This window comes from Protopterus annectens, chromosome 3.part1 (assembly GCF_019279795.1).
Source record: "Protopterus annectens isolate FY-2018-M chromosome 3.part1, PAN1.0, whole genome shotgun sequence".
NCBI lineage: Eukaryota > Metazoa > Chordata > Ceratodontiformes > Protopteridae > Protopterus > Protopterus annectens.
In genome coordinates, this window is record NC_056732.1 from 372,133,964 (window position 1) to 372,146,177 (window position 12,214).

General features: G+C 38.8%; 1 protein-coding gene across 6 annotated transcripts in view; it reads left to right on the forward strand.

The window, feature by feature from the left end:
• WIPF3 (WAS/WASL interacting protein family member 3) overlaps nucleotides 1-12,214 on the forward strand; it is a 1,105,312-nt gene that overhangs the window by 1,013,525 nt on the left and 79,573 nt on the right. For all 6 annotated transcript variants that reach the window (XM_044066832.1, XM_044066827.1, XM_044066830.1 and 3 more), the window contains one exon: nucleotides 4,262-4,435. In XM_044066832.1, the coding sequence (XP_043922767.1) occupies nucleotides 4,262-4,435 (174 nt within the window). The remainder of the gene's footprint in view (nucleotides 1-4,261; nucleotides 4,436-12,214) is intronic.

The following is a 12,214-nucleotide window of genomic DNA, read 5'->3' on the forward strand; positions in this document are numbered from 1 at the left end:
CAGATATATAGTGAATATAAAAAGTGTACACACTCCTGTTAAAATGCCAGTTTTTTGTGATATAAAAAAATGTGACCACAATATATAATTTCAAAACTTTTCCCACCTTTAATATGACCTATAACCTGTACAATTCAATTAAAAACAAACAAATATGTTAGGGTAAAAATATAAAAAATAAAAAACATACAATAAGCTGGTTGCATACGTGTGCACACCCTTAAACTAATACTTTGTTGAAGCACCTTTGATTTAATTGCAGCATTCAGTCTTCTTGGGTAGGAGTCTGTCAGCATGGCACATCTTGACGTGGCAATATTTGCCCACTCTTCCTTGCAAAAGCTCGCCAAATCTGTCAGATTGCGAGGGCATCTCTTGTGCACAGACCTCGTCAGGCCTCCCCACAGATTTTCTATTGCATTTAGGTCTGGATTCTGGCTGGGCCATTCCAAAACTTTAATTTTCTTCTGGTGAAGCCATTCTTTTGTTGATTTGGGTGTATTCTTGGGGTCATTGTTTTGCTGAAAGGTGAAATTCCTCTTCATCGTCAGCTTTCTAGCAGACACCTGAAGGTTTTGGGCTAAAAGTGACTAGTATTTGAAAATGTTCATAATTCCCGCCACCTTGCCTAAAGCCACACTTCCAACTGAAGAAAAGCAACCCCAAAGCATGATACTGCCATCACCATGCTTCACCGTGGGGATGGTGTTCTTTTGGTGATGCAAAGTGTTTTTGTGCCAAATGTACCTTTTGGAATTGTGGCCAAAAAGTTCAACCTTGGTCTCATCAGACCATAACACATTTTCACACATGCTTTTGGGACACGATGTACTGTTTTCCAAATTTTTACCCAGGCCTGGATCTTTTTCTGTGCAAGAAACGGCTTCAATCTTTCAACCCTTCCCCATAGCCCAGACATATGGAGAATACTGGGGATTGTTGTCACATGTAGTACACAACCAGTACTTGCCAGAAATTCCTGCAACTCCTTCAGTGTTGCTGTAAGTCTCTTGGCAGCCTCCCTGACCAGTTTTCGTCTTGTCTTTTCATCAATTTTGGAGGGAAGTCCAGTATTTTGCAATGTCATTGTTATCCCATATTTTCTCCACTTTTTGATGACTGTTTTCACTGTGTTCCATGGTATATCCAATGCTGTGGAAATTTTTTTTGTACCCTCCTCCTGACTGATACCTTTCAACAATGAGATCCCTTTGATGCTTTGTAAGTTCTCTGCAAACTATGGCTTTTGCTGTAGCAGGCAACTGAGTAAATGTCAGGAAAATCCTACTAGGACAGCTGAACTTTATTTGGGGTTAATCAGAGTCTCTTTAGTTGATGGCAAGTGTGTACCCAAGAATACTGAATGCTGTAATTAAATCAAAAGGTGCTTCAACAAAGTATTAGTTTAAGGGTTTGCACACTTATGCAACTAGCTTATTGTACGTTTTTTATTTTTTATATTTTTTTCTCTAACACATTTGTTTTTCAATTGAATTGTACAGGTTATAGGTCACAATAAAGGTGGGAAAAGTTTTGAAATTATTTATTCTGGTCTCATTTTTTATATCAAAAAAACTGGCATTTTAACAGGGGTGTGTACACTTTTTATATCCACTGTAAGGCAAGTCACATCCTAAATGTATTGAGGTTAAATGCTACACATCTACGTATGGATACTGGATAGTATTTTTATGTAGGTATTCATTCATGTTAGTATTTGCCCTTCCAGCCCCCCCCCCGACACACACACACACACACACACACACACACACACACACACACACACACACACACACACACACACTAAAGCTATTGATACTGCATGCTTTGTCCTGTCTGTTGTCTCTGACCATTATATTTCTACTCAACAGCAGTATGCATTTTTCTTTTTCCCCTTCTTACTTCTCTTTCCCATTCACTGTGTTCTTGGTTCTGGTCATTCTTTAGTCTCTTCAAGACCACTGTGTTGCACTGAAATCTACAAGCTCTGAACAAGATAGTTTATACACTTCAGCATGAAACCTGTCACACTGAGTACTTATGTTCTACACAAAGTTCTTAAGGAGATCAGGAATTGGTAGAAATGTGTTAATGGTAAAAATAAGCATTTTTACACAGGGGCGAGCTCTAGGCGCCTTCCACACCCCTTAATTTTATAAGGCCACTCAAACTCAGAGAAAGAGAGATCATTATTAAAGCATGCAAATAATAGTTATGGAGTCAGCTCTGCATCCTAGAGGGATGGAGGCCTGTTACCCAGGTAACTGAGGTTTGAGTAGCAACCCCAGCACTGGGGGGGGGGTGAAAGTGCTATACCCATTCACTTCCCATAGGGGAAGGGAGAAGGGAAGTGCTGGGAAGGTGCTGAACAACCTTATTTCTGATGATGATACTGGAGATAGCAGTTGGCTCAACAGAGCTGCATGTGTTTGGGACCACATGAAATTGCTGCCTTGGTGCAAAGGAAGGATGTAACCTTGTAAGTATCATTGCACCTTTCTGGACCGTGGGTCTCCCAAGTAGGTGTTTTGGCATGGAGGTGGGGATGTTCATCTCAAAGTGTTCCACATATGCCCAAAGTATCTGAAGTCAGCACATCAGGATGCAGGACCTTAAGAAGAAAACATTGTCCATGTACTGTATGACAGATCCACCCCTGGTTAGCCTGATCCTCACCTCTGGCTACTAAAGGCAGCTGGGGGGCCAATGATCAGCAGGGGATGGAAGAAAATGTAAATAATAGTCACACCTTTTCACCTACTTGTCATTATCACAATGCTCAAAGTATCATGCCTTCACACATCACTACAACACTTAACTACTGCTACAGTAATGGGCAAAGAACATATTCAGAAATACATCTCCAGCAAACAAAATTCAAGCAAAGTCAAATCAAACAAGTCCTTGTATACTAGCCTTTTCTGTGCACCTGTATAAGATGCAGTGATATGGGCATCTACCCACAACAATGGCTGGATATTGATAACCTTTTCAGGTCTAATATGTCTGTTTCTTGCATTTGTCTGTCATTTTCCCATTTCTCATTTTATTTCTGTTGCTGGTACAGTGAATCTAAGCAGATACACTGACAGTTAGTTGCTTACCCTTCGCTCCCACCTGTTTAGGAGGGCCCTAAGCACAAAATCATTTCCTTCTAAAGATATGTTTTGTGCACAGTATTCATTTGCTCTAAAAGCCCTAGTACAGTAATCTTGTAATTAAAGTGCTTCACGGCATTGATTGCTTGAGAGTCTTTTTTTCCTTCTGCATTGGTCCTATTCACGTGATGGTCATCGGATTCCACCTTGCAGATGTTTTTTACCTTATTAGGACTGCTTCTTGTGGAATCATGTTATTATTTATTAGGAGCATACGAGTGTTCAGGACAGCATCCATTTATCAGATGAAGCAGCATCTTTGTGACCACCTGCTTCTCCATGTATATCTAATAAGTAATATTTGATTGCAGGTTTTGGCGGCGTTACTTTCTCAGTTGGAAACTTCTGCAGTGTTGCGCTGTCTATGAAAAATGACTACTAGTTCCCAATATGTTTGGCATTATTTCTAAAAATGTTTTATTATTGACTTTCATAACAAATCCATTAACTATAAACTTTTTAAATTGCTAATATTGATAGACATCAAAAATCTTTCTTTAAAACTGGTTATCAGAATAACAGTAGAACTAAGATTTCAGTGAATGACATTCAACGTGGCATATATATTATACTGAATTTTTAATTTAGTTCAAACAGAACATCTCTTTTCTTTCATATTATGTACAGTATTACTGTTTCGATTTGCCAAGCATTATTTAGAATAGTCAAGTTCTAAACATTAGGGCAGCATGGTGGCACATAAGCACTAGTGCCTGACAGTGATGCGTTCTCAAGTTTGGTTCTTGGTTAGGGCACCTTCTGTGAGGAGTCTACACATGCTTCCTCTGTCTGAATGGGGTTTTGCTGGGTGCTCTAAATTCTTCCAACATACCAAAGATGTACTGTGTGTGAATTTGTGATCCTACAAACTGCCATTAAGTGCGAGTGTGCTGTGAAAGAGAGAGAGAGAGAGAGTGTGTGTGTGTTTGGACACACACACACACACACACACACACACACACACACACACACACGTGTGTGTATAAATAGAGAGTATAGTATATATATATATATATATGGTAAAAGGCAATATTATATGTAAAGTATGTGCATTTTATCAATAATAATATATTGTGTTTTTTTTCCTTCTTTAATACGTTTAGCATCTGCTGCTGGGAGACTACCAGCCCCTCCTGCACCACCAGTCCGAGCTCAGTCTACAGGACTTTCAGCTAAGACACAACCTACATCATGGACATCTCAGCCGCCACCCCCGCCACCCCCACCACCACCTGCTTTAATGCAGCCATCCAGTTATGGACAAATGCAGATGTCTGGTAAGTTCTGGTTTTCCAATGATTTGTGCCCATCTTTAAGACAGGCTCACTATTTGATATTGTCCAACTTTACCAGTCACTGCATCAATGCTCTAGCATCCCACAGTTAACCTTGGTAGCAATCCCTTCCTATGTATTTAGTGCTTGTGATACTGAAGCCCTGACTGTGCTCCAGATGTCCTGGAATTAATTATCAAACCCAGGGCTGTATGAGCCAGCATGTGAAAGCATGTACATTGTGACTGGTCTGATGCAGCAGGACCCTCTTTGGTACTGTACACTGTAGATGCCATGGGTTAGAACGAGGATCATAAAGCAAGAAAAACCCCCAATGTATGCTTATTATCAGCAATAATAATTCCTGAGTTCCACTCACGCAGCCTGTTTTCTGGTCATGTGAAAAGATACAAATAAAGAATTGGTCCTTAAGCAGGTGAAAGGGATTAATAATTGCTGAAGAAGTAGGGAAATGGAAAAAAAATCTTAACATGCTGTTTTCTAAAATCTAGATTTTTGATCAAGGAAACCGATCATTCATAAAGCTAGTCTCAGAGAAATATTTGTTGTTGATACTTTTATCATTAACTCCAGTCCCTTATCCCAAATTAACCACAGCATTAGTTTCTTCTGTTATTCCTTTCACGAGAAAGAGTTGCTGATTTTATTACACAATTTAAAGTGAAATGCTTTTCACTTTATTAGTTACAACAGATTTGTTTATTTTTATTTATTAATTTGCTTTTGTTTACAGGGAAAGTCCAACTGGATCAATACATCTTTTCAACAGAGGTCCAGGAGAAAAGCTCCAAAATATATAATGGAAAGAATGACATAATGTGTGTGTGTGAATGGAAAGAGTGACATAATGTGCGCGTCTGTGTGTGTGTGTGTGTGTGTAATATATATATGTATATATTGGTTCCATTCACGTAGTTGAACTTTTACAAGTTCAAACCACATATGGTCGAGACCATACGTTCAAATTTTTTTAAAAGTTCGAGCATTTAAATGGAAATCTCCACAGGGGGAGGTTTCCATTCACTTCAATGTGGTGCGATCTCGGAGTTGGTATATTTAAGTAGTGGGGGAGTGTGGGAGGTGCAGGGGGGCTTGCACCCCTGCTTACAACAAGTTATATTTTTTGTATGTGTTTTTTTTTTTTTTGTATAGTCGAAGTTCTGTAACTTCGAACTTAATGGTTCGACCATTAGGTGTTCAGAGTTACAGAACTTCGACTATCTAATATAGACCCGATACATATACATATATATATATATATATATATATATATATATACACACACACACACACACACACACACACACACAAAAGGGATTTGACATGCAAACTAACAAGTAAAAAATAAGTGACATATTACAATATATACAGCTGAACTGAATAATGTGATAACATTTAACCAATTGAATGTCGAGAAAATAAGTCACTTATACATTACGATTGAATTGAACAACATGGTAACATTCAGCAAAATTAATATTCAAGACAAGGAGTAGTATAAAATATCTACAGAAGAGAATTAGCAGGTGAAAATAAAAATGCCTTATGCATCTGATTTGACTAGCATCCTAGCAATCGTTTGCTAAAAGAATAGTAGTAATATTTTAGAAGAGATTAGAATGAAGAATTCATTGACGCATTGACAGATTTTGACTATGTGCACTGGACATTGATCAGTGTGCAGCAATAATATAATATAATATAATATAATATAATATAATATAATATAATATAATGATAATTCATTTCACTGTGAGGATTTTTAAGGCATTTGGCTAGCATGAGAAAATATTCCTTTACATTGCCAGAAAAATTGTAATAATTTCAGAACTATGTTATCTTTAGCCCTGAGGAAAAATGGGGATATAAAGTTTAGGAACAGGAGGTAGGATCCTCGTAGGGGAAATAAGGAGTAATAAGTACAAGTGGTATTAGGGTCTAATGAGAGTAGATGTATGTATTATGGATCCTTGATGGAGAAGAGGGGTAAGGAAATAGAGAAAGTACATGACAAGGCATTGTGATAAAGAATTAGAAGACATATGCCATAATCCCTTACGGATGTGTGATGTTGGATTTAGTAAGGTAGTTGTACAGTCCAGTTTATTTCCAGAAAGTGAAGTCAACTTCAGTCATAAACAACAGACAGTATCATTGACTGTTTATAGACAGCTATATTTTCTTACATATTTGTTAAAGGTTGATGAGAAGTAAGTCAGGCAGGAGTTGGATTGCTCTTACTTTAGTGGCATGGAGCATTGGCAAAGCCATGAGTTGTTAAGATATGTCTTTTTAAGATTGTTTAAAGTTGCAGTAAGCTGTTGGTTGTTTTGTTGTGGATGGCATATTATTCCAGAGTTTGGCTTGTGGAGAAGAGGGCTTTACCATGGTTATTACACACTCTAAGAACTACTGCTAGATACTGCTCCATTGGGTGAGGTTGGCTTAGAGAGTTCCAGTCAGGTGAGCTTCTTGTTGGCAATAAAATGATGGAAACTAGAGTTAGAATTAATAGTGAGACTAGAAATGTTGTTGTAGTTTTTCCTTGTTCAGATAATTAGCCTGAATGTAGGTTAGTGAAGACTGTGGAAGCATAAATTAAAATATAAGTGCAGCTGGTTTGGTTATTTCATTATGGTTAATGAGATGCAGTTTAGTCTTATATAACAGGCCAAGCTTCCACTTTATTTTCTAGCTAACTTATTGGATGCATAGGTTAAATTGCAAACACTTATCAGTTATGATTCCTAGTAGCTTTGTATAACTTACTTGCATTATTTCTTTTCCACTGATGGACTTTATGGTCTTTTTTGGAATTTACCCCAGTTTAATGAGTGGGGAGAAAACAGTATCAGTTTATTTTTTTTAAGGTTAAGAAGTAGTTACTGTTGTTGCAGCTAAGTTACAGTGGATAGGAAGGTTTCTTGTGAAATTGACTACAGATGTCAGTAATTCTGCCTGAGCAGATGGGGTTGAGTCATCATTGCATATTGTTTGTGTATTGTTAATAAACATATTAAACAGGAGAGATCCAAGTATGGAGTCTCAGGGAGCACCTACTTGCGCAGGTTGATAACTGGAAAGAGTGTCCTCCAATTTTACCCATTGATATCTGTAAGATAGCTAGATAAACAGTAGATGGTTTGTTAATATCCAAAGAGAATAGTTGATGCAATATTAGCTGGTGGGATACTGTGGTGGAAAAGCAGGGATTTCTCTTATTTAGTTGCTGATTTGCAGTGCCCGGGCAGGAAGGCTTCCAATTTCAGGAGGTATAAAATTCCACTCATGTTTGGTGTGAAAGAGTTATATGTCCCTTATGCACCAGGATTTAATCCATATGCTTAGGTCTAAGGTTGACTGTATGGCACATGACGAATGACTGCCTATGTTTTGGCATACTTTGAATGTATGGTATCCTTTGGCATATACCTCCCATCTGTCATCATTACTGCTACAGTGATCTGTTTGAATATCTATGCTATCATAAGTTCTAACACATCTGTTCTTTCTTTTTCCCAAACTTTACATTTTCCTTATTAATAAGTGACTGCTTCCTTACTCCGAGGCACATTTCACTGCCTTCCTCCTTTTAGCCTCGCCTTCCTCCAGCTCTGCATGCTGAGTGATTCCCTGCCCATAGAGTATGATCATGTTGAGCCCTGCATTCTATCTACCCCAAGTGGTAGCATTGTAGAACCAAATATGAGTGCCCAAATCCTCTTGTAGGGTCAAATATGTTTGCCTCAACTTTTAGAGCAAGTACCCTTCTTGACTTGAATCCTTCATGGTAGCTTACTAGTTATCATTATGTCCAGAGACCGCCACAGTGAGAGGCAAAGCAAATGCAGGGCTCCTCCTACATTAGGGCCATGAATAAATGCCTTTTACCATGTATCCCATAATTTCACTTTTTCCTTTGCAGCTTGACCCTTCGTTCTGATATAAGGGATTCAGTAATATACTTGGTAGTATGCTCCAATTTTTTTAAATAGTGCTTATCTATCTCTGTGAATAGTAAGGTAATGATATCCATACAGCCCCACCCCACACATGTCTTAAAATGCACAGGATATGCCCATCTAAACCCCTTAGTCAATTCCAGGGAACACTTTTCACTAAGTTTTCTTTTTTTAATTCATCTTTATTAGTATAATACTTAACATCATACAAACAAAACCAACAACACAACCATGAGATATGAACAATTATACACTCCAGGTATACTAATAGAACTTAAACTTGCACAGATCCTCTTTATAGCCCAGTATATAAAGAACGCAATATTGCATTTACCCTGAGTACACCATTTTTGCCTGCCAGTTCACTGTTTATGAGTGCAAACTCGTTGCTGTGGACTCCATTACTCATCCCCTTTTGTTTAGATTGTCTCATTTGACTTAGATCATATTGTCCTTATTGTAACACCACTAGCATTTCATCTGTCCTCTCTTCCTTACCTCTTGTCCTTACAACTGTGCCATGTGGTTGCTATGAGTTTCATCTTGCCTCCAGGTAGCAACCCCATGCAGTATAACAAGAATGTTTAACCAAAACCCATCCAGTATAACAAGAATGTTTAACCCATCTGCCCAACCTGTTATGTTGTTAGACCCTGTGCCTCCATTGCCTTCAGATTTTGTATGATTAATGTCTTGACCCATCCTGCAATCAGTTGCACATCAGCCCTCTCATCACCTATCACTGCTGAACATTCCACATGTTCCTTCCACCCAAAGAGACAGAAGGAGCAGTAATTATCTACTCTTTTACTGTACACCCCCCATATATTCATTATATCTTGCACACTTTCAGCAGCTCTTTCATGCCCCCTACATGTGGAGATATTCCTGTCTCCCACTATTTCCAGTAGTGTGAACAAACTGCATCTTTCCACCCACCAATCCCCATTTTGTATGTTCATTGGAGTTCTTTACCACCTATTCAGTAGTCTGTGTTACATGCCATAAATTGAAACAACTTTGTCATCTGACCTATTCAGTCCATGCCCTTCCTACATTTGACCTTCCCTATATAACAGATTGTCCTGGATCCATCTGTATCTTAACATCTCCAGTGCCTTCCTCCCTCACTCCTTCCTCTCTGAGACTCGTACAGATAAGATTAGTCCATCCATTAACCACCTGCCCTTATTTCAACTCCCCATCTCCATTTCTTCCCATCATAACTGCACCAGTATTGGTGTGATGCAATATCAAGTCCCCTTTCCCAAGCTTAATTTAATTTTAACACTTCCAAAACTCCTAAACATTACCTAGTCTCTACCTCTCACAAAGAGACATAGCTAGGGTGGGGCTGGTAGCAAGGTGTTAAGGGGAAGAATCAGTGGGTGCTGATCAGGCAGTATTACTGCATTTGTGTTCAAGGCTGAAACACTTCAGCATCCTGTGTTTGCAGAGACACTGCATTCATGGACTTTGCTGAAGCACTTCAGCTTACCATGTGTGGTATTTAGTTTGCAGCAAGTCACTTGTATACTATAAATATGTTTTCTTGGCTCCTCAAATCATAGCTTTTTTTTGTCCTCAACTTCAAGTTTAGGGGCACCAGATTGGAGAAAAGCTATATATGGCTGTGTCTCAGACTATCACTCAGCAGACCCATCCTGTTAACTTCTCACTCAAAAAGAATCCAATTCCTCATTGTTATCCAACATTTCCACACTAGCACATTCAACCTCAAATCTCTGAGTGCCACCAGCTATACCACTCTTCCCAGTTTGACATTTTTATCTGTAACTAAGTCCTTCTGCCTATGCTTCTTTCCATTTACTTTCCCACATGACCCACTTCAGAGTCCCCTCACTATAATCATGTAAAGTTTTGTCACATTAACTATCATTACATACTGCTGAAAGTAAGTCACTCATGCTGTTTACTCTCAGCATACCCTTATCAGTTCTACCTCCTTCTCCAAACATACATGTCAGAAATTTACTACAAAGCACTAAGCCTCTTATCTGTTGGCTGAGGGGTTACATGCCGAGATGCATGCAGCACTAGTGAGAGGACATAACTGTCACCACCTCAATCTCCCTAGAAACAACTCTCATACTTGACCACTTATCTAACGGGCTTCCTCCCTTCCTTTTCATCTCGGCCCAATTCTTCTTTATAATGTCCTTCACTCTTAAATAAACTTGAATTCCCAAGTATGTATGCACTGCTAAAAACCAGAATAAGACAAGAGTCCCCATCCTTGTATCCTGTTCTACAGACTTAAGAGGATGAGCTCTAACTTCTGATTCCTCCACAAAATGCTGTAATATTTCCAAAGCAGTTGTCAACAATCCATCATCCTTGAGCTACAACATGCACTCATCGGCAAATAAATTAACTGAGCTATATCTCTTTTTTCCACCTCTTCTAGCTTCTGTAAAAAAGATCTGTAGTAGTCAGGCCAGTTTTTCAATAACTAAGTGAAATAAATCAGGGAACAAAAGATAACCATACTAGAAGTCTCTTTCTAAATCTCTGTATCGAGAGTCTATGTGAACTCATATAGAGCCTTAACCCTTCTCAGTACTCTAGTTCCAAAACACCATGACACGGTACACTGCAAATATTTGTGGCGGACATTGTCAAAATATTTATGAATAATCATACTGTACTAGCTTTGCTTTCTCTGTATCATTTAGCCCAGCCAACAAAATCCAAATGTACTACCAGTGATCAGCAAATGATTGAATTTTAATGGAAACCCTCATCTAATATACTATTCCAGAGCTATAGCAAGGGTGGGACAAGAGACAAGGTCACCCCTGACACAAGCAGCAAGTGAGTGAAATCAGCGCTTTAGTCTAGACAGCAATGTGTCCCTTATTTGTCCCTGGAGGAGGAATAGCTGCATTAGTGCTGCAGCAGTAACTTATGTATGCAGCCATGACCATGATTATGGCTGTTTAAATGGCACTTAAAACAGCTTTGGAAACTGCAGTCACTTCTCAAGATTAAGGAGTTTCTTTTATTGTTTCTCTCTCAAATTGAGTTGAGGACTTTTTTCTTTTCTTAAACTCTGGTCTGGGAGTGTCGAACAAACAAGGTACAGCTCTGTACTGTTCAATATTTCCCTTAATTACTGCTGCAGATTAATCTCCACAACCATGTGCTGTTGTAGAAGGTAAAGGAAACCCATCTAGTCCTCCAGGTTTGCCTGTATTCATATACTTAGTAGGTGCTACCATCTCCCTACCCCCCCTCTTCTAACTTTCTATTCAGTCTTACACACACACACACACACACACACACACTCCAGCAGCCACTTAACAATAACATTCCTCACACTTGAGATAGACCAATAAATCTAATTGTAATAAATAGTACATTCTTCTCTAATTTCCTCATTTAATGTCATTAACACCTATGGCTCTGACTGTAATGCTCTTACCCAACTTTTCCGCCACTAATTCTTTAATTCCCAGGCCAATAAATGTAGTTCCAACTCTCCTCCAACCTACCACTTAGCGTCAGTTCACTATAATGATACTCCAACTGCAAAAAACATGTCTGTCCTTGTATAAAAAGACCAGGTAGCATAGAGTATAGATCATACAAGTTATTAAACTGCATGCCTATAAACTACACCTTAAGTAATTTGCACTAGAGCTGGTGTCTACCAGATGAAGACAGTCATGTCTGCCATGACCATGTCAAGTAAAAAGTCTTAGTATAATTGATGTCCATACTGCCCTGCCAGCCTTTGTAGCGCATGCTAACCCTGACATTAACCCTGTCCCTGCCT